Source organism: Pagrus pagrus (genome assembly GCF_965226575.1).
Source record: "Pagrus pagrus genome assembly, chromosome: 7".
In the NCBI taxonomy this organism is placed as follows: Eukaryota; Metazoa; Chordata; class Actinopteri; order Spariformes; family Sparidae; genus Pagrus; species Pagrus pagrus.
Genome location: NC_140191.1, coordinates 23879026 through 23901771, shown reverse-complemented (window position 1 = coordinate 23901771; position 22746 = coordinate 23879026). Strand labels below are relative to the sequence as shown.

General features: G+C 40.8%; 3 protein-coding genes across 3 annotated transcripts; all 3 read right to left on the bottom strand.

Annotated features, from left to right (window-relative positions):
- Positions 1-122: 122 nt before the first annotated feature.
- cUnh8orf76 (chromosome Un C8orf76 homolog) lies at positions 123-3875 on the bottom strand. The gene is made up of 8 exons (XM_084356982.1): positions 3650-3875; positions 2904-3005; positions 2172-2315; positions 1905-1955; positions 1649-1793; positions 1384-1516; positions 971-1103; positions 123-812 (listed from the first exon to the last, which is right to left on the bottom strand). Exons 1-8 carry the CDS (start codon positions 3752-3754, stop codon positions 636-638), a joined length of 990 nt encoding a protein of 329 aa, XP_084213108.1. The 5' UTR covers positions 3755-3875; the 3' UTR covers positions 123-635.
- Positions 3876-4126: 251 nt separating this feature from the next.
- Positions 4127-7256, bottom strand: LOC311259713 (uncharacterized protein). Its single transcript, XM_084357004.1, has 6 exons — positions 7154-7256; positions 6137-6160; positions 5716-6001; positions 5474-5613; positions 4935-5277; positions 4127-4838 (listed from the first exon to the last, which is right to left on the bottom strand). Exons 1-6 carry the CDS (start codon positions 7185-7187, stop codon positions 4835-4837), a joined length of 831 nt encoding a protein of 276 aa, XP_084213130.1. The 5' UTR covers positions 7188-7256; the 3' UTR covers positions 4127-4834.
- A 1294-nt stretch (positions 7257-8550) lies between these two features.
- zhx1 (zinc fingers and homeoboxes 1) lies at positions 8551-22614 on the bottom strand. Its single transcript, XM_084358614.1, has 8 exons — positions 22307-22614; positions 19925-20256; positions 19361-19824; positions 18628-18837; positions 17407-17622; positions 16252-16416; positions 14867-16084; positions 8551-14217 (listed from the first exon to the last, which is right to left on the bottom strand). The coding sequence occupies exons 2-8, from the start codon at positions 20130-20132 to the stop codon at positions 13933-13935; spliced, it is 2766 nt and encodes a 921-aa protein (XP_084214740.1). The 5' UTR covers positions 20133-20256; positions 22307-22614; the 3' UTR covers positions 8551-13932.
- Positions 22615-22746: the final 132 nt, after the last annotated feature.

The following is a 22746-nucleotide window of genomic DNA, read 5'->3' as shown; positions in this document are numbered from 1 at the left end:
AACAGGATTGGAAAATCACTGCCTTATCTTTTCCTGCTGTGGCATGTCAACATTTCTGCTAGACTACCATTTATCTCCACCCACTTCTGTTTGTCAGTATTTAACAAAAAAACAACAACAACCAAAATGCAATTGTTTACTAAAAATGATTAAGATATCAACATGTTAAGGCATACTTTACATTCGAGGCAGAGCATTCAAAGACTTTATACGGTCTCACTTTGTTTCCTGTCTCAATGCAGAACAGAACCACGGTCATGTATTATATAACAAAGTATGAAGTGGATGCAACATGAATGGCTATGTGTACATTTGATACTGTAGGATTAACATTCACTGTGCAGATCTCCTTGTGCTTTAGATGAACATGAAACATTCTGTGACATTTATATACTGTTGAACAGTGATTTGGGTATTTTGAGATTGTCAGCATTAAAAGTAAAAAGCATTTAATCTGTATTTGTGACCCGTCTTTTTTGTCACTTGTATGAGGAATCGTTGTGGTATCAATAAGGTCTGGCAGACCGAATGTCCACTCCTGTTTTAGGAGCTAGATCTGGCTTTCAGTTCATTCAGTCTGTGTCTTTTGCTCACAGTAACAGAAGCATCTTCAGCATGTTCTCTGTAAACAGGCATCAGGACTTTGTGTCCGTTTGCGCCCGATGTTGACCACCATCAGTCTCTAGGACTCCAGTTAGTAAGATCTTGTTCCACCAGCGCTCCCTGAAGCTCTGCAGACACACACTGGTCAGACTCTCCCCGTCCTGGTAGTCCTCCCTCATCTTCTCCGGGATCAGGTCCTCTGACATCACCTGGGAGATGAAAGAGAGAAATTGAAAGTGTATCCATGTGTTCAAAAAATATCCACTGACTTTTGCTCAGCTCCAAACCTAGGCCGAACCTAAACTGCCTGAAATACAGGCCTTGACACTAAATGCATTCAAACACAAGAGCAAGAGCGGGTCCGCACCTCAGTGATAGCCTGCAGGGTTGCGTCTTTGGGATTTAGCCGCTGTAAAACTTCATCTGACGTCTGGAGAGCGTTTTCACTGCGCTGCAGCACAAAGGAGGACTGCTGCTGCTGAAGGATCCTCAACAGAAGTCTGACAGACAAGAAGACATTCAGACACTATGATTTAAAGTTACACTTAAAAAGGTACAAAATGTAAGAATTTTAGTTCAGAATATTAAAAATGAACTCATTATCTACAGAATGTGAAAAAATGTAAGATGTCTACTGAAGTTAGCATGCTAACTAGGTAGCCCAAGTGCTTCCTATCCTGTAATACCAGCATTTGTTTAAGTGTGAATTCGGCGGCTGGCCATTACACCTTTAACCTCTTTATAAATGGCACACACTCAACTATGGCATCAGAGATGTACCTCGTCCTGATGAAACAGGTGCAAGCTTTCAGCCAGATTCTGTCCTCATCAAGCTCTGCTGCCTCCTGTTGTTCCTCAGTCTCTCCATCATTCTGCTCCTCTGCTGATTCACACCTCTGTGGGGGACATGATCCTAGACAAGGTAAATACAGCAGATCACATCAAACCATGAGCATAAATCATTTATTTCTCATATACATGTTTGAGCCTTTAGAATAAGAAGTCTAAAGGCAGGTGTTTAGACAGGAAATGAAGTCCATCCTACCTGTGGTTGTTTTGCTTTCGAGCAGCTGCAGACACGTCTGTCCCAGGTTGTACCAGTGCCAGGGGTTGAAGGGCAGCAGGTTACACAGCTGCTGCAGACACAACATTGTGGATCCTACGACTTCAAAATGCTGGTAGATGGTGACCTTTAGTAAAAATTTCCAATTAATCAATGATGTTGGTACATTTCCATACAATGATTTGGGGGGGGGGAAATGAGTTTGTTCCCATTTGTTTGTGTTGTGGCTGATGCTGACCTTGAGCAGCAGGAGGCTGGTCAGGTGACAGGTGTTGGAGGCTTCTTTACTCTGGAGAAAGATCAAGTATATATTACTACTGAGCACTGGTTGTTGTCTAAGCCTCAACTCTTAGATAGATACCTTACTGTCATTTTAGTAGACTAAGACAAGCACCTTCAAATAGGCTGTCATCACAGAAAAAAAAAAGTAATCAACTTTTTTCATTATACAGTCACTTATATGAGACATTGTTCTGCATGGAAAGCTCATAACTGAATGAATTACCAGTAAGGCTGCTAATTCCAGCGCCCTGTCCCTCTGTCCCAGTCTGGTGCAGCAACGAGCCATTCCTTCCAGTACATCTCTCCTGATGGTCAGGTTGTTGTCAGCGATCCACTCCAGACAGCTGCTGTATGCATCCAAGGCTTTCTGTACCCAACACCATTAAGAACAGACACCCAACAATGCTTTTTATCATCATACAAAGACTTTCATGAACCTTGAACAACTTCTGTTTGTTCTATTACAATAAACCTGTGTGTGTATAATGTGTGTTGTTCAACATACATTTCAACAATTCAACTCGCTATGATAACATGAGGAGTTTCAGTGAGATGTGGCTAAGTGTGTTTTCTGTGTCTTTCATTTGTCATGAAATGTTGTGCTTTTTAGGTGCATCCATACGTTTAATTAGATGACTTTTGTTGGATAGAAGATGTATGTACCCGTACATACCTGTTTATAATAGGAATAAAGCCTAATGGCTTTAAGACCTGCATGTTGTTATCTCAACAGAAACATTCAAATACCGGCCTGTGACAACAGTGTTGCGTAATAGTCCCCATGGACAAGCTGGCCAGTAAAATGTAAATTTATGAATGACATTAAACCAAGAGCTTCCACATCCTTATCTGTAACTTTCTGCCAGCGCTGCTGGTGGTTTGACAGCATCACAGAAAAACCACAATGGCCATTCATGAGAATTAGAAATTAGAGATGAATGACGATGACTGTTACCTGATAGTTCCCCTGTCTCACAGCCAAGTCACCTCTGAACTTGTAGACTTTCTGCCTCTCTAAAGTGTCGTCTGTGTCGAGAGCAGCACTGTCACAAAACCACTGCAGAGAAACAAGAGAAAACATGACAATTTTAAAACACTTCCCTTGAGTCAGCTCCTCCCTGACTGTGCTCTTCATGCACATTGCACTATTGTCACAGAGCCACAAATATCAATGTGAAGCAATATGAACACCTTTAACAGAAACATTACCATGTGTCATGTAAAACAGGCTAATCTAATATATAAGAAAGTAGCTCACCACATGTAAAAAGATCATGTACTAAATATGTGGCCTAAATAAGTATTTAGACACAATAATATAGGGGAACGGAGATTTTTTTTAGGTATTTTATTGTTCAGCTAATAATCTTATATCAATGCGTTTCAATCATAGTGTTTACATCCTGTGTCCATCTTATTTGTGTTGCATGCAAGTTATAGTTTATTTTTATTTCATCTTAAATTTCTTGTCTTCGCCCATGGAGGCATAAAACTGTTTTTCTTTTGGTTTTCTTCTCTTCTTGCAAAAGTGCTAACAGTCAAGTCAACCTTAGCTATAAGCTAGCTAGCTAGCAGCTCTATTTTTTATAGCTTTACACCGTCACGAAGCTTTCGGGACCGTCTCACTTTATCCAAATTTAACATGTTAAGCTGTAAATAATGTTAACCCGTGTTTGTACTAAAGTTTGTGTTCAGTCTCACCTCTGGTTCGCACAGTTTGGCGTTATATGAGGACAGAGTGACGGAGACTCGGCTTCTCGCCTCCAAAAACACCGAGTCGTCAAACGTGCTTCCAAATATCTCCATCCGGAACTGAAAATACGATGAACCCCCCGATTTCAAGAAGGTATCCGTGTCCGAAAAAATAGCTAACAGCAGCTTATGTACTGTTTGTTTACACCCTCGTGGTTACACAGTGCATTTATGTAATGTGCACGACTAATATAGTAGCCAGGGTTAATAGTTCCGGTAAGAAAGGTTCCGACCGATGATAATATAGCGGGGAAGTTCCGCATGTAGCACACATCAACATAAAGAAATACATCTTTTATTAGGCTCCATATGGACATCCAAGAAACACATATTGTGAAATTAAAGTTTGCAACCCAGACATTAATCAAAGTAGCACTTTATTTCCGTTCAAAGAAACATGTACAGTAAATGCCATTCAATCAACAATACATATGGAAGGATGCAAAACGTATTTAATATGAATGACAATCTGACACACAAATTAATTTCAATTCCAGCAAATCTGAAAGACATGTCAAATATTTCTGATAGATTTATGATTTTTTTTCTTTTTCTTCCAGTATATATTTTTTGGCCTTGATGGCTGTATTGACAGGTCAGCTCAGGTCAGAGAGGTGATGGGAGATGGGTTGAGACATGCAGCAAAGGGCTGCAGGTCGCGCTCAACCCTGGGCCACTGCAGCGAGGACAAAGCCTCTGTACATGGGATGCGTGCTCTACCAACTGAGCTACTGAATAATAATTTTTTATAGCAGATGTACAATCAACAATAAATTGATGGCCCATTCAAAAACAAAGCATCCACTTTCAACAAAAGACTAAAACAAATTTCTCAATACCCCAAAATTCATTATTTGATTACAAAAAAGTGCAAAAGTCTCACAACAGCTAATGGTTTTAGTGTCATATGTCATCATATTACAGTGTTATGAATTATAAGTGAAGAATGCACTGAGACAACTTCAAACTAAATGCAAAAATGTCACAACAATAGAGTGCATGCACAGCAACAAACAGTGAAAACAACACATTATATGGTTAAAACAAGTCATATCTGTATAGTTGTAAGCCATGTTTACGCACCAGATGCTCCATTCAATCGCTTCTATCTGGAAAGCTGCAGCACTGGTCCCATCATCTACGACACACATTAGAGGAGAATTTGTCAAAGCACAACACTCGATAAAATAAAATAAAAAATAGCTGAGAAACATAAAACATTGATTTCTCTTACTTTGTGCAGATGAAATTGAACTTGTCGTAGTCGGACATGCTGAACCAGAGGTGGTCCTCTCTTGTCTGCATGGCACCACTCATGTCACAGTCTCCTGTTTTATTCTCTGGAGCCCAACGATTGAATTCCAAGCGGTGATCATCGACCCAGAACCAGACCTCCAGGATGCAGGTGTAGTGAAGGGCCAGCCACACAAAGGGAGTGTCAGCCGCTCTGGCCTCCAGCTCAGCCCAGGCCTGAGAATCTGCGTCAAGGATGGAAGCGAGGTCCTTGTTTTGGTCCCTGCAGTGGGACAGGGCATCTTCCCACGTCTTGTTCTCTTTGATCAGCTCAAATGGTGATTCTAGTGAAAAAAGGTGTAACGTTTTTAAAGTTAATTAAAACTAGAACTGACTTTTTGTCCACATTTAACTGCAAAGGAGACATTAAAATTAAAAGTAAGTATTCAAAGTAGTACCCCATCTCTAGATATCCATCATTGACTGTATGTGGGCACTGCATTGAATAAGCAACTCTCTTTGTGCATGAGATCATTGTACCTTGTTTTGTGCCACAGATCTGCACTTCACACAGAACCAAATGCTCTGGTGAAGACACTGTGATGTAGCGCCCCAACATGCTGGTATTACATTGAAAGTCATTACAACTGTCCTTTGAGAAGTTTGTGATGTGTTTACACCTGGAGAAGACAAAAAGATGAACATACAGTAAGAGGAAGACAACGGGTGGGATGAGTGACACTGCAAAATAAAGCAAAGTCAAAGTAACATGAAGTTATTACACGCTGTTGGCGATGCTGTTGTTCTCACGAGAGTTCCCAATGTGAATCGAAGCACCACTTATATTAGTATTATGGTGCTCTGTGTTGTAGATCTTGATTGAAGAAATGTTGTAGACAGCCAGCAGGTCAATTGTCCACCAGGAGCTCAGCTCTTCCCGTGTGTGAGCACACTCTGACAACTTCCCATTGATAGCTCTTTCAGAAGTGAAGTTTGTTTCTCCTGAAGTGTAGACTGTTGACTGAGATGTCGTCCCATTTGGTGTGAAGCAGCTCGTGTTGCAGAGATCTGTACATGCAAAACATGTCGAATAATTCACTTCAAAATACTGGCCTTTACATATTTAGCATAGAAATACTATCTTCTTGATATGACTTGGGAGGAATCAAACTGATGAGCATCAAGAAATGTATTCAGTCCTACCCGTGCCATCAACGATTGCAATTCCTGTGAAATGTGAAAAGATGCAAAGAATTACTGTTCCTTTTTCGGCCACTTACAGTTTTTATTGAGGGAATTTAAAAAAATACTTCTGTTTTTATACCATAGATCCTCCCATCACTACTCTTACATACATTTATGCAGTAGTATAAGTATAAAGCAAAATAAAATATACGATCAAAAATACAAAGAAAGAAAACAAGACAACAATATAACAGAAAAAAAACAGGTCAAGAGCCGCTGGGAGCAGACTGGAGTGAAGACGACTTGTTTAAAGCACAAAAAACATCACATTCATTGAACTCCTTTACATGACAATGGCGGGAAAATTATTTAGTCCATTATTTACATCCTAAAAAATTATAAAAACAAAACAGAGCCTGACCGATATCTCAGTTATATATTTGCCTATCACATATATATCATATCAGGTATATGTTGTCTAAAATGCGACCATATGAAACCATATGAACATTTTTTAATATAAAATATTGGTTATCTGTTGGGCTCTTAAATGAAATAGCCTGGTTCAATTACACACATATTCTCACAATTTCAATAAAATCCTGTAATACAGGCTGCTAAGACTACAAGTTATTCTGTTCTTACAGTTTTTATACTTACAGCCAAAAATATTTCAAACCAATACTAAGGTCTTACTAAAGTCATGTTTACAGGTTAGGTTCCTGTTTAGTTTCCTATTTTTTCATTCCAGTTTTGTTCCAATTCTCAATTCGAGTCATCTCAAAGTTACTGGAAACTATAATATTATTGCTTGGTAATACAGCAGTAAGCACAGTATCCCATCCTTCAATACTATCCAAATCCTCTCTATAAAACATGCAGTTATTTGTGCTCTATTCAGGACTGCTGAGCCATTTACAGTCAAACACAAGTTACTATTTTATGTCGTCATCCATGCCCCATGTCTCATTCTGCTTATTGATCATTTCAAAGATCACTGACATACAGTACATGCACGGAAAGTGAGCTACTTACCAATCAGAGGGATGATCAACAGACTCCACAGCATCTTAACTCTGGAGAAGAAAATACAGCAACATCAGTTCAGTTAAATATCTTGCACGCATATTTGTTGAATATTCTGCACAGACATAGATTAATAAAGCTTTAATTTTCTTTTAAATTGCACAAATGTATCTATCTCGTCATAAAAGATGACTACGTAAGGAGAAATTGGTTATTCAGGTTGTACTAATCTCTCTTACCTTGTCGGTCTTTCTCTCTCTTCACAATGATTCTAATATGATGCCTTTTTCTTCCAGCTACAGCTGTATTTGTAAATATCTCCCTCTCCTGACTGCTGCCTGTCTGGTGGAAGGCTCAACAAAAGTGCAAAGGTTCAAACACATGCAAATTTTATTCGCTTCCACGGAGGACGATATGTTTACAAAAAGGCCATATTCAAATCTACTTCCCCTGCTTCAAGAACTTTTGTCTGCAAGTTTCCTCATTTGGTCCTAGTAAAGTGTCAACAAAGGCACAGCAGGAAAAAAAGGACACGAACAACTCTGTATTCTCAACAAGTGGCACTGCATCCCTGATGGTTGAGTTTAAACACTGTTAGAGTATCTATCTATTCACCCCCATGCCGATGGGAAGATGGTTGAAGTTTTGTAATCCACAAAATATTTCTTGAGCTTCACAAAAACTGCAGCATTCGCCTAAACAACTGAAATAGATAGGGACCTGTTTTAAATGTAATGAAATAGCTCCCTACACCTGTCCGGCAGACTCGCCAAGTCTCCGGAAGCCCCAAGATCCCAAATTGATTTTTTACACCTTTACACCTTTTTTAAGCCGGGATCCTAACTGTAGCTGCTAGGCTAAAAGTGTGGTGTGCATCTTGTCTGAAGTGGAAACACAAGCTTGACCATGCTTCCAGGGTGCAAATAACATCTTTTCAAATCAATTTGAGATCTCAGATCTCTTAGATTACGCTGGATGGGCTGTGTGTAGTCATTTTATCATTTTTGGGGCTGATTTCCGCGGTCCCCATCTACTTCAGTTGTTTAGGAGAATGCTGCAACTCTGTTTTGCTGTGATGCTGCTGAAACACCCAACTTTCCATGGGCATGGGGGAGAGTAGATGATGCCTGAATTTTTTGCATTAACAGTGACGATAAATTAACTTCTATCAAGAATTGTGTTGCGAAGTGTCTTGCCTATACAAATATCTATAAAGTAACTAGTAAGTACCTACAGTCCTGAAAAGCTAAATCTCAAAAGTAACTCATGGTGACTGACAGTAGGGTCCAGGTGTTAATAGGACACTATTCACAACTTTTAGCTCTGCATCTGCATTTAATCCAGACTGCTTCACATCACATTTATTCAAAGCAAAACACGCAGAATGTTGCCCACAAGCGCACACATCTTTTGATCAAAATTTATTGGGTTTTGTCCTCAAACAAGTATAAAATATAAATCTTTTCTAAATCAAGCTAGAAATCAAGCCAGAGCCTCAACAACAGCTGGGATCTTAAATTAACATTGCACAAATCATCTGCCTCACAGCTGGTAGCTACAAGCTGCTTATCGCTGGGGCCACAAGAGCAACTTAGAGCTTTCTAAAGCAAGCCTGCAGAGGCGAAAACACAAACATACCTTGTTTAATCAAAGTTTATGACAGATACTCTCAGTTTGTAGCACATTTCAGATGTACAGGCAGAGTGTTGAAATAACTTAGATGTAGATGGAAATGTCAGTTCCCGTAGACACAGAATAACACCGATTTGAACTGTTTTGTTAAGGAGTTTTAAGTCATGATTGTCGTAGGCAGTAACATCATCTTTGCCTGCAAACAAATCCAACCTCAACAAGTCAGTTTCATTTCCAGAATCCCCTCCAGCTGATTTTTACAGGACTGACATGGAAGCCCATCTTTTAAAAGCCAAATGTATCAGTGGAAGTTCCCATTTATTAGTATACAGTTTTATCATTGTGTCTCTGTGTCTACAGAACCAACTGTAACTTAATAAAAATCACCGTCACCATCTAGTAAAACAGGTCTGTAACTTGTATTGAAGGGCAAACAGAGAGAAAAGGGTTCATATTACGTTAAAAAGCAAAGCACGCTCTTCAGAAGCAAGAACTTGAGGGTAAAAACTGTCAACAGATAAAAATCAGATCAGAAAACCGGAAGATGAAAATTCCACTGTAAATGAGATTTAAAAAAGAAAAAAATCAATTCATACGTACAGTATATTACAATTCTGATAAGGTGTTTGTTGCTCTTTTATAAAAAAAAAAAAAAAAGCTGGCTGCTGTAAAGTGAAAACATCTGAATCTCTGATTGCTGTAAGGAACATTCAACCAACTACCTGCGTAAATACAGAAAACAAGTGAGGACTATAGCAGAAGTACAGCGAAGGATACAGATATGACATTATGTGCACAATAGGACAGCAGGTAAACTACTCAGATCACAATGTTAGCTTTTAGCTCTACTGCACAAGGTTAATTGGGATACATGAAGACTGTTGGATATAAAATCACAACTCAGCGAGCAGACGCAGCACCTCAGCCACCTGAGAAAACTATTTAAATACATGATTCATACTGAACGTAGAATTCAGGTTTAGTAGACGGTAAAATTGTAGGAGAGCCAGGCTGGTTCTGTTTCTAACAGAACTCATTCACCTAATATGTGGCTAATATCAAGTGTTAACATGGATGACTTCTGTTACGGTTGTAGCTTCAGGTATGCTTCAAGTATAAAGGGCAGGGACTCTGGTTAGTTCTGCCATTTATATTGCCAGTTCATTAAATTGGGAGATTATGAGCAAGGTTAAAAAAGAACTGTCAAAATATGTGCAGCAGAGGCTGAGACATCACGACTCTAGCATTAGTCAAACTCCAAAAACACAGCATCCTCCTAAAAATTAATGGAGAGCTCTCTTAAATACTTTTTCTGTTACATTTAATGTGTAAGAGCTGATGCAGATGTAAAGCCTCAAATTTGGACACATGATTGAGAAGAAAAATGTTTTCTCAGTGTTATCAGAACATTATTTTGTGCATGTCTTTTCTATTGAGTTGTGATTCCATATTTTTGCAACAAAAGTACCAAAAAGCCACTCGGGCAACACAGTCTGAACTCTAAAACTGATTCTATTTCAAAAACACTACTCTATTGTACATATTGTATGAGTTTGTCTTGTTAACAAACTATCCACTGATGTCTGGAAAGAGTTGTAATGACACAGTTTTTCATAGATAGAAACATATAAAACCATTCAAAACCGACTGACTAGAGTAAAGAAAGAGCACACTGTAAAAGACGGTGGGCTGGATACCTGGGCGAAGGAGTAAGCCTAACCTGTGGACTTAAACAAGGTAAGTGCGGAGCCAGATTGTAGCCTGTGTGAAATAGCAGGATTCAAATGGTTACAAAAGGGCTGCCGCATAATTACCGCAAACTGTGGTGATATCATAGTTTACTCTTCGCTTGCTTTTAGTAGACTCTTGGCATAAAATGTTGCTCAAAATGGAGCAAGCTATTTGAAGTAAGCCTGTCCAAGCTAACAGTGACAAGCCTAAAATAAAAGAGTCCATGAAGTGAAGAAAACAAAAAACAGGTCCGTGGTTCCAGTCAAGTTGGTGATAAACAGCAACTGGTATTATAACAACTACTGAACTATTCATCCCAGATTAGGCTTCAACTGTGCCAAGTATACCAACCCAAAATATCGTATGTACAAATAAGCAGTTGTTCGTCTTTGTTATTGCATGCAGTATTAGACAAAAGGTATACCTTAACATTTTGAATTTGTTATTTTTCATGGCCGGGCACCTGTTACATTACGACAACATGTTTTAAAGTTTGAGCTCTCCTTCAGTTGCCATAAACTAGCTATCTTAGCTAGTGTACAGCTAGCAGACTACATTGGTTTCAAAGATACTCACTTAAAAAAAAAGGTGCTAACATGTAGTGTAACAAGTGCCTGGTGGAAAAAAACAATACAATTCGGAACACCAAGGTATCTGTTTAAGGACTTAGAACGGAAGTTTCCAAAGTCAACTTCAGAGTATCTAGGCATCTTTTAGCATCAGCAGAAAGCAGAGCTCGGTCATGCATCACAACTTAGTTTGAACAAGCTTGACTTAAGAATCACCCACAGTATGTGATTTCCAAAGCATCAACAAATTCCCCCTCATCATCTTCTGTCGAGAGTTGGTGAAATTCTGTTCAAACAAGCGAACGACCCATGGAGGCACATAGGTTTATCTGCAAAGCTTCATCAGAGTCTCTCCCCCTACTTGTGAAGAACTGTTGTTGACACAGTTTTCAGTCTGTTGTCCTGTCAGTTTACTGGGTAAAGTGTGAGGAAAACAGTTCGAAAGAGGAGTGTTATTTGGTAACTTCCCACCGAAGAGGGAATGCTGTGCTGTTTCGTCAGGCATCACAACGATCCCTTCCACCAGAGGAAGTGAATTTTTCAAGAGTCTGTTTTAATCTTCTGAACCATTTCATTCTGGTGAAGACGTCCCTACAGCCCTGTTGTTCTGTCTTCCTGTTTTGTACACAATTTAATGAGACAGAGAGCCAACAGGACACAGCTAATGTTTACAGAAACATGTCTTGGGAAGTGCACATCAAGAGTCTAGGCATTCATTTTACAAAAGTGGATTGGAGGATAGGGGTCAAGAGTCATACAGGGGTGTGTCGGAGCAGAGCGACAGTACAAAACAAATATAACACGTGTGCATTTTCAAAAGGAGAAAAGATTATCAATGGGGCTCAAATTGTGCAATTTAGCAAAAGAAAGTGGTGGGTGATTGTTCTTCTAGTTTTTTGAGCCTTATAACATCCATCTATGAAACAACACAAATTATTTAAAAAAATTGATAAATTGATTCCTCCTCCTGACAACACAAGGTTAAAAAGGCAAAACACTGGTTCAGTTTGTAGTCGTACAAAACAGATTTGGTCTCTCAGAGCCATTTTATGGTATAATAAGAGATTAAGGTGCCTAATCAGGATTTAGTCCACAACGTACACAAGTGGACAAAGTGCATTTTTTAAAAAAGTTTAGGTGCTTCACGTTTTTCTCTTCAGTGCAGACTGGAGTCAAATTGTTATTTGAAATGCTGTTTAACAGTCTTTCTTTAAAGAACGGGACAAGACCCAAAATGATTCACAGGCCTTGTTTTTGACACAAGCAGATGAGCACGAACCTAAAAGGCAAGGTGTTTGTGATTTGGTGGTGATTGTAGCCTTGGCAAGGTGATTACTTGTGGATTGACTTATTCTAAATTTATACAGGAGCCGCAGCTGGTGCTTATGTTTACATGGTTTGGAAAAAACAATGCAATGCTGCACCTTTATCTTACAATTCAGTCCATCCACTCCACCCATCAGAAACCCATCCCCAGTAAATTCTATGTGAAACGCTGCGGCTAATTTGTTCTGTTACTATTATCATTTGAGTGAACCCAGATGTCTGCCTCACAGTGGCCGTTACTTTGCTCACAAACAGTGTCATGGCCTCAGACTGTAGCCCACTGTTAAGGAGACAACACATTCAACTTTGGGACAACAGCGTCACACTATTCTGGATCTACATAACAACAAAAAACCTTGAAAAAGGTCATAATAGGATAGACATAACAGGATGTGTCTATCAAAACATGAAAAGTTGGTTTAAAAAGGTTAATAGCAGTGCATATTAAACACATACTGTGGCATTTTTCCATCAGATTTTTAGGTGTTCATTTAGAAAGCTATAATATTAATAATACTCATGAAACAACAAGCCACTATAAAGGGAAGACTTGAGTAGACATCCTATGTTTTAAAAGCATCATGGCATTCATTCAGCATTAAGGTACTCTGTCTCATATTGAGATAAAACGCCTGACTTTCAGTGTCATTATCAACCCAGGTCGGCACAAACAACCAGCTGACTCCTATCTGGTCCTTGTTTTGATCTTCACGACAAAAAACATACTGTAACATGTAAAAATCAAACAGTTCCACACACAGATGTATGTTAGTTTCATTGGGGACATCGCTCAGGAGTGACATCTAGCTGTGAAACATTTTTAAGCACCTTTGTTAACACAACAGATAAGTCTTTTTTTTTTTTTCCTTTTCTTTTCTGTGTGCGCTGTTAGTTTGGGACCAGGTGTGAAACATTCATAACACTGGAAATTAGGCCTGCGCTCACAACAACACGCCATCCCTCGGAAATGCAGCATAAATGTTTAAATAAATCTTCATTTTAGCAAGCGAGGAGTGCAAATTTAACAAGGGGCTTGGTGGACATTAAAACTGTCAATTCATCTGAGAACTTCTCATTTACAACAGCCAGTGTTCATCAAGTGCTTGTGTCTGGATACACCGCCTTTTTTAAGGTACAGTTTTCATCTTCAGCTCAGCTTAAAGATTGCACTTTGTGGTATTTCCTTTCGACAAAATATTGTGTAACTGCTGCTTTTTAAGCTTTATCAAAGGTTGGTGTGCCACTACGGATTGGCGGGGCTTGCGTTGAACTCTTCTTTACCATCATGTCTAAGCTGTTTCACATTACTTACAGTAAATATGTACTGAGAGAGTGAGCTAAAGCTAATTGTCCATCTGTTAGTCTCATGTAGATGTGATTCAGAAATAGTTTGGAAAAAACAGTGAATTAATGTTGCAAATGAGTATGCATGCAAATCAGTGGCAAAAAGACTTGGTTTAGCTGACAGTCTTCCAGCATTGATCATACCAGTATTTCATTTGTAACATTCTGTACTGTTTCCCACAATCATCAGTCTTCAGAAACGGACAAGGATTTCCTGACGCTACGTGACGGCTCCCAAACCTCACTGTCATCCGTATCATCGCCGTCATCGTCCTCCTCTCCTTCATCCTCTTCCTCGTCTTCCGCCCCTGCGCTAGTCTGCTCCCCCGTGGCCGTTGAGGCCTCTCCCTGCGTCTCCGCTCCCTCGTCCCCTCCTCCTTCGTCTCCATCCGTCCTTCCCAGGGCCGCCTCCTGGAAAGGATCTGACCCTGCTTCCAAGCGGCGCTGGACCTCGGCAAACCACTCCCTCACCTTTTGACAGAGAGAGAAACACTTTGACAGCCTGGTGAGAGCAAGGCTGTAGCTTACCAGTGAGGACACCAAGGTCATGTCTTCTGTAATAGTTCTGGGAATTCATGCGAACTTTACCTGACGTAGGACTGAGGACTGAAACCATATTAAAAAAGTATTAACGTAATTAAGTAATTAATGTCAATTAAGTAATTGACATTGTGTGGGATTTTTTGGTTTTCACAGTAACAGAGTTTAAAATCCAAAATACTTTCTCAAGGCACGACATTTGTCATGACTGTTAACTGCTGCTGGATTTTAATGCCAATTTTGACAATTCTGGGACTACACACCTAAAAACTTGACAAAAGGGGAGAGGATGGTGATGCCAACAGAAATTGGCAAACAACTTGTGGAAATCATATATTTGTGTATGTGAGTGTGTGTGAGTGTGATTCCATTTTCTTATTTTCTAATCGTCACTCGTTTTAAATCACACGACACTTAACAGAGAGCTGCAGTGGTCAGGATAAAAGTATAACTAAAAAAATGGAAAAATACTTATATAAAACATGTGTGGGCAGAAGGTACTATTAGAAGCTACTGGGACACAGAGCCCTGGCTGACAGTCAATCTCACTGATATTCCAATAAAAAGATCCTTTCATTACCTGTTCATAGCTCATGTTGGTCTTGGTGACAAGCTCATCCAGGTCTTGCTCATTGAGAAAATGGTGCTTCAGGTAGTACTCCTTCAGAATCTCCCTCCCAGTCTTGAATTTCTTTGACGGGGGAGATCTATTAACATCTGCACTGTACGAGGCAGACCTTCTTGGCTGCTTTCTGGTTCGAGACCGCCCCCAACCACGATTTCGGCCACGTCTTTTTCGACCGATGCTGCCGCTTCCCATCTTATTGCCTCCTCCACCAGTTGGCCCTTCCACATTGCCACTTTGATACTGGAAGAACCACTTTAGGTTACTGTTCTTCCACGAGTACCGAGAGTCCCCGAACCAGCTGACGATGTAGGACCGAGCAAGACCGCTCTCTTCTGCCAGCTGGTCATACTCCTCTGGTGTGGGCCACTGGGTCCGCACAAAGGCACTTTTCAGAATATGGAGCTGCTCCGGGGTCTTTTTACTCTTATCTTTCAAGTCTTTGTTGCTGCTGGGCAGCTGCTTACTGCGTCCACCAGGCGGGGTCTGACTACCTTTACGGGACGAGGAGGCAGTAGGAGAAGAAGAAGAGCTGGCTCCTGCTCCTCCTTCTCCTGCTTTTGCTCCATCCGTCTCCATCTTTCCTCCCTCTGAAGAATCTGGGGAGGACGTGCTGACAGGTGGCATTTTTCGTCTCTCAGTGAACCAGGCATCAATTTCTCTCCTCGTCAGTTTAGTCTCCGTCCTCAGGCGGCTCAGCTCTTCGTCTGATGGGGTGCTGCTCTTTTCAAAACTTTCCTCCAGCACCACCAGCTGCTCCGGAGTCTTCTCCTTAAACTTCTGCAAGGTGAAATCTGGGAATGGATTCCATGTTTTGGGCCGCGTCTCCTTCTCCTTCACAGGAGGAGTGCGTGGAGGAAGGGGAGATGTGGGGGTCTCGTCGCTTGAGTCAATAACAATGGTGGTGGTAGCGCTGCTGCTGCAGCCTCCTCTTCCACCTCCGTCATGGAAAACAATGACATGGCTGTTCTTGGAATTGCGCTGGTTGTACCTGGTGTCGCTGAACCACTTCTTGATCTCTCCCTTTGTCAGGTTGGTGAGCTTCATCAGCCGGGCGATTTCTGCATCAGTGACAAAATGGTTTTTCAGGTAGCTGGCTTTCAGCTCTGCCAGCTGCTCTTTGGACTTCTTAGGCCGCAAACTGAATGTATCAGCACTGAGGGCCGAATTCTCCTTAGAAAAGGAAAGGGGAAAGTTATATATTAATCAAGGCTTTCTGCAGTGCCATTTGACATACACAGGTGCCACATACCAGCTAGAATGAAAACTAAATGGCTACAGGTGAGATTTTGGGCACAAAAAGCATTTGTTTGAAAGGCAGCAACAAGTGCTGTCCTTACCTGTGGAGAAAGAGAGGGAGGCTGGACAGTGGTGGCCCGTTTCAGCTCACTGTTTGTTGGGGTGGGCTGGCAGGGAACTCTGCTGGAGCTCTGAGACTGGCTGGGCAGCCCTGCCACTGTCAGAGTGATGGGACTGGTCACTGGAAGATTCCCTCCCGGGCCAACCTACAGAGAGTCAGATAATAATGACACACTAAATGAAAGGATGAGACATATAACCACACAGGGATGTATTTGTTGTTGAAATCAACTGTAGATGTTATTTGTAACACTCCACTCTATGGATAACACCGGTATTCGGGTGAGTAACTGCTGAAATGTATTCAAGTACTTGAATCAATGGACTGCTGTTTTTGACAGACTCCATTTCAACTCTCCTTAATTTGTGAAAAATATGAGTCAGGCCAGAGACCAAAACCAACACAGATGAGAACATGCAGCTGGGTGAAAGATTTCACACAGAAAATAGAGTCTAACAAGCTCTGAATGTACTTGGTGCACTACTTTGGTTCACAAGATAAGATACATTTCTAATGTAATGTGTGGTGACATGTATGTCACATGTTATTTTGACAAACTCCATAGATCTTGTCTCCAGGCAGATACTGTAACTAGCTGCTGAGCTATAAGCAAACCAAGCATTTATGGCATGGTTTGTGAGACTGTCATTACAGTTATATTGTCTGCACGATGAAAAATACACTAACATTTTCTAAAAGGGAAGCTTTTCTTCAGCACATAGTAAAAATTAGCATATGACCTACTGAAAATTACCTGATACATCACAGAGAGCCTTTTAAGTCTACTGACAGGGAATCTCATTAACATTTTGAAACCTTGTAAGACCTAGTAAAGAGTTGTGAAACTGTCTTCAAAGATATGAACAAATATTCAAAACATATTCATTAAAACATCATTAAAACAAAGAAAAATGACCAGAGACTGAACAACAGGAAAGGAACACAATGGCTGATTGCTGATTGCAAGAGACAGCAGTATCCTCAATATGTGATTAATTATGGCTTCACTCTTAAGACATTAATTCTAACTGGTTCAATATATGTGCGGCAATGCGACAGACATACAGTTAAAGGCAAGGCAGGTCTACGCCTTGTTAGTCTTGTTATATATGGTGTGTTTTCTTTCCTTACCTACCTGTGTGAACACCAGGCCAGGCTGGCCCACTATCTGGCACGTCTGAAGAATGGACTGCAGGCCGTTGGCAGCGGCTGAGAGTTGGTGAGCAGGTATGACAGTGATGGTCTGAGGGACCGTGTGCACCGTGCCATTGAACTGTTTTCTTCTGGCCTCCTCCACCTCCTCTGGAGTCCAGCTCACACCGTGCTTCAGCCGCTGGGCTGAGAACCACACCTGGGTGTAGATCAAGCACATATGACTCAACCATTTACAAAAATATGCAAAAAGGCAATATTTAGTACATGTCAGACATTTTAAAATAAGACAGAGCTGGCCTAAAATAGAAAGCAAGGAGCTTCTATTCTAATGATTTTTGAGGTATCTTATCTTATAAAAACGGAAAACCGGAGATAGACACATTATCAGATCCGATATACAGCATTTTTCTGAATACTGGAATTGGTGTTTTTATTTTTTCCGCTGCCAATAAAATTAAACAATTTAAAAATGTGCTACCTTGGCACCGATGCAGCGTCCTCTCTCTGTCTGTAGACACCACTCTGTGGTCTTACACATGGTCCCACCCACAACATTAGATTAGTTACACTTCACGAGTAATGGCCCACTAACACTAAAAAATCCAAATCTGCAAAGTAACTAGACTTAGACAGACTTTATTGTCATTCAGTGAGCAACAAGTGAACACAGACTGAAATTTCGTTTCAGAGGCTCAGTATAGAATTAAGATGAAAATATATCAAAAAAATACCACAATAAGAAAATAAATATCAAAAACAGAAACATACTAAAAGTGCAAATTATTGAAAGTGACATAGTTGAGTTAGGCAGTACCCAATTATTAACTTAAATTACTAGTAACTTAAGTTATCTAATGAATGTAATGGAGTAAATGGTAAAATATTTGTCTCCAAGATGTAGTGGAGTGGAAGTATAAAGTAGCCAAAAACAAAACAAAAAAACTAAAGTACTTTAAAATTGCTCTTAAGTAGTTAAGTAGTAGTACTTATTTTCTTTCCATCACTGGTTATTCAAAATTTGGACACTTAGATTTGAACTTTCACAGCAAATATATATGAGTTTCAAATATTGTTTATGTTTTTTTTTCTGTTACAAAGAATTAGCAGAGGTATCTGCCCTGAAAAAAACACACCAGTTGATCCCTACTGAAAACACAACATTCTTTGTGAGCACAGGTAATCTACCCAAAACAACATTTACCTTGATCTGTTCCTCTGTGAACTGCGTCTGTGCTGCCAGGCTGCTGATCTCAGCCATGGAGGGGTAAGGAAACTTCTTGTATGTGCTGCCCAGCAGGGGGTTGGTGTCCATAGCTGCACTGTAGGATGGGATGCTGCTGAGGGGAATCAGTAGCTGAGGCTGAGCTGCTGCTGCTGCTGCAGTGTGCTGGGCCTGGAAAGCAGAAAGCACCTGAAACAAAGAAAGAGAGGGGGTAGATAAGAAAGGACTGGACTGATAATGAAACAAAATGGCAAAGGTGAGACACTGCCCGAGAAACACTGATAGAAATTCAACCTCTCTGTTGAAGTCCCCCTCCAGACAAAAAGTATGTTTTGTCTTCTTGTTCCTACAGTTGAATGTTTGAGCTTCACTGAGCACTGATTTATATGTGCAGAGTTTGAGGAGGAGATGTTATTTTAAGGATTTTGAAAAGATAATAGAACATATTATGTGAAAAATAATGCATCACAAACACATGATTAGTTGAAGTACAGAGTTTAGTATACATCTAAACACATGTGTGGAGGGGACATTTAAAATTACGGCCAACCATTATCCAAAGCCTACCAGCCGTTTTTTTTCTTTTTACGTTTCCAGGCTACTGTTGAGTCTGAATACATATATTAACTTTTTAGAGACAGGGGCAGATGTATTCTTACGTCCATACTCCTGGATGAGTCAGCTAAACACTTGCATAATCGAGACTTCCTACCTGTGCCAGGCCAGCAGGCAGGACTGTGGGGTTTAAACTGGATGATTTCCTCTGCTGCTCTGAGGGTGGGCTGACCAGCAAGCCGCCTCCCCCGAGCTTCATGGAGTCATGCAGCAGCATCTCCACAGGCGTCATCGGCCCTAGAGGAGCCTCAATGGGTTCCTGCTCTCCTCCCACCTCTCCCTCGACACCCCCTCCGAAACCCTCGACCGTCTCATCTGCTGACTTCAGGGACACTGCAATCCTCTTGGGTTCAGATTTGGTCTTCATCCTCATGATGGGGGTCTTGCTGAGAGAAATGGCAGCAACCGCGGCAGGGTCTGCTCCTCCCTCCTCGGGTGTATCACACTGTTGTTCCTGGGTCGGCTGGTTGCTGCCCGGATCCTCAGGAGGGTTTGTAGCGCTGCGCTTCAATGAGGGGCTGAGGACTTCACTGTCTTCTACAGTAGAGACACTGGGCTCATCTGTGATAATGATGACACAACATTGTGTCATTCCTGTCAATTCAGATTTTAAAGTGCCATCGTCATCTATACATGGAGAAGAGGCTAAGAACAATCTCACCTGTATCTGGAGGGGTGGGGACAACCACTACTGCCTGATCCAGCTCCTCTGCGGTCGGACTATCCTCCGTTCCCTCCTTCACCTTCCCCTCCTCATCCTCCACCTCTTCCTCCTTTGTCCTTTCGGTTTTCTCCTCCACCTCTTCCTGCTCCACCACATCAGAGGGCAGCACCATGCAAGGTGTGGTCGATTTCCGGCGGCTCGACATTGTCAAACCAAACTCTGTTTACTTCTGCGTAGCTTTAAGAAGATCTGGGACCGAAGTGTCGAGGCTCACATGTCTTAGGTGGTTGTGCTCACATGCTAGAGTCCTTGAATTATGTACAATATTTCTGGTGGGAGGAAAACATAACAAAATACAAATGTCAAAAGATTTTTACTGTAAAAGACATTTGGACCTATATTCTCGAATACGTATTTCAAAGATTGGCCGCCGTCGGTGTTACAAGGCTTATCAAAAGCATCTTCAACTTTGAGGTGTAATTAGGTTTTTTTTTCTTCTTCCTATTAAAAGAAACTGAGTACCTGTAGGATTTGGAACTTTACTTAGACAAGAGAGGCTAAGCTCTTGTGCTTTATAACAGGCAAGCATTATGAGACCAAACAAATACTTAAAGAAAGATTTATCAGTAATGAAAGTTACTGTTACTTACAGCCCTACATAATCATGATATAGTAAGATAACAATCATCAATCATGTAAATATATGCAATTGTTTCTGAAATGTAAAGGGGTTTCTGTGAACTTCTGTGCAGTGCAGGAAGCTGGTCATTAGTTTATGTTAGTGGACTCCACTTCTAAACAAACACTAGCTACTGTTGCTCTATGGCAGCAGAGTGGAGAGAGGCACTGAGACAAGGCACTCGAGAACGTGCATCAAGTCACATCCTTTGGATTTTCATGGAAAATCCGACCCCTGTCCTTCACAAAGAAATCCACAGTCCAGCAGCATTAAACAACCCAAACAAAAAGTCCACAGGCTTGTATAGGCAACTGAGGGAGACGGGGAAGGTCTCATTTATCCATATCATTCAATCTGCTCACAATCTGCTTGATACGAATTGTTTCTTAGAACCTTTAATAAACCCTGTTTCAAATCATACAGAATGTATTGTTTTTGTGCCTACTAAAAACATGATATTTCAGGGTCATAAGAATAAAGTGTATACAGCCTGGGGTTTATGTAGCCAGACACACAAGTGAACATTGAAGGTGCTCAGGTGGAGGAAACACCTGTGCACCTTCAGTGTGGGCACTTCTTTCATCATGATGACTAACAGCGTGATTCATGTAGGCCTGTAAAAGGACTGAACAAGTGCAATTTTGTATGAGTTTTGCATTTGTCTCCAAACACAGCAATAAATATAAATATATGCACATAATTGCAAGACAAATTCACATTAATAGCCAATGCAATAAAACATGTTTCAAAGTTATGCAATGGATTAAGTCCATCGTCTTGAAATTATGCTTTTATCCGCTTTATTTTTACATTGTAAATTAAAGTGAATGTATTTGAACTGATGATCAGAAACAAGAAGCTATATGAAGAGTCTTTAGGCTCCCTGAAACTGGGACCTGCCTCTTTGTTTCCACATCTTTGTTTTTACATTGTATGCGCTAAATTAATAAGTCAATAACTGGTTGCATCCCTGATTGAAATCATTAATTCTCACACAGAATTATGTGAAATCCTAAAACATATGAATCCACATAAAAGACATTAACTATAGTAGTGAATTTTCAAACAACCCAACACTCATACAAGCCTTATTCCACTGAATTAACAACACGTTGGAGTGCATCTCAGGGTGAACCCACATAAAGTATTGGTCTGCCAACAGTAGCAGGGCCCAAATTAAATGAACACCAGGTTATAATGTATCTTTTTTCTTAATTGCACGTTTGGCACACACTGGCTGCTTATTGCAAATATTTGATTTCATTTTCATTTGTGTCTTTGTGTGTTAATAAGGATCCTAACTTGATGGTTACCGCCCCATTTAGCCAGCGAAGGTCATTCACCATGATAGAGGTGTTGGAAATGTGTAATTATAATGTCCACTTCTGCAGAATGTCTGGAGCCCATTGTTCATCACTTAATGCTTGTTAAGTCTGTCATATAGATTGCACCGTTAACAATAGCGTTGACTGTGTACAGCCTTCAGGAGGTGATATGCATTAACAGTTAGCGCCTCAATAATAATTTGGAGGTGTGAGCTAGCTAATTCGATATTATTAAAGTAACGTTAAAGCAATAAATGAACATAAAAGGACATCTAACTTAGCATTACAGCATCTAGCATGAATATGTGGTGGGCCAACTAGCTAATGTTAGCCGGGGCGCTCATTATTATTGATCATGTCTGGCGGTAAACTTACTGGAACTACTGAAATGTGCACTGTGTTGCTACCAGGCAGGCGAGACGAGGCGAGAAGTAATTTCCTGGGTCTCTGCAGAGCAGCCTTCAGCTTCTGTCTGGTGGTGTCTGTCGGTGTCTCTCCTTCCCCCGGCTAACCATTCAGCCCCAGCCTGGACGGGACCACAGCAGCGTTAACGTTATTCGGGCTCGCGGGTCTCCCAAAGCCAGCGGAGGCAGGCAGACAGACAGACAGACGGACCGGTCTAACGGCTACGGCCCCCGTCTGCAGATGCTGGAAACACCGGACATCTCTCTCCTCGTCGGAGCAGGTTATTTTAAGTCCAGGTCGCGCCTTTGTAAAAACTTATATAATCACAAACACGGTAGTTACATTCATATCGTGCCCGTCGGTGCTGTGTGTTAGTTTGCTGACCTAATTCTCTGGTATTTTTTAACGGC

Bases quoted from the DNA above. Each gene is read 5' to 3' on its own strand.
- zhx1 (XM_084358614.1), bottom strand. From the start codon at position 20,132: ATGTCGAGCCGCCGGAAATCGACCACACCTTGCATGGTGCTGCCCTCT. The intron at 18,838-19,360 runs GTAGGAAGTCTC...TCTTTGTTTCAG, and splicing joins TGCCTGCTGGCCTGGCACAG to GTGCTTTCTGCTTTCCAGGC. The intron at 17,623-18,627 runs GTAAATGTTGTT...ATCTACACCCAG, and splicing joins TCACAGAGGAACAGATCAAG to GTGTGGTTCTCAGCCCAGCG.
- cUnh8orf76 (XM_084356982.1), bottom strand. From the start codon at position 3,754: ATGGAGATATTTGGAAGCACGTTTGACGACTCGGTGTTTTTGGAGGCG. The intron at 1,104-1,383 runs GTACATCTCTGA...CTTGTCTGTCAG, and splicing joins ACCTGTTTCATCAGGACGAG to ACTTCTGTTGAGGATCCTTC. The intron at 813-970 runs GTGCGGACCCGC...TTCATCTCCCAG, and splicing joins CCCTGCAGGCTATCACTGAG to GTGATGTCAGAGGACCTGAT.
- LOC311259713 (XM_084357004.1), bottom strand. From the start codon at position 7,187: ATGCTGTGGAGTCTGTTGATCATCCCTCTGATTG. The intron at 6,161-7,153 runs GTAAGTAGCTCA...CACATTTCACAG, and splicing joins GTTGATCATCCCTCTGATTG to GAATTGCAATCGTTGATGGC. The intron at 5,278-5,473 runs GTACAATGATCT...TTTTTTCACTAG, and splicing joins GATCTGTGGCACAAAACAAG to AATCACCATTTGAGCTGATC.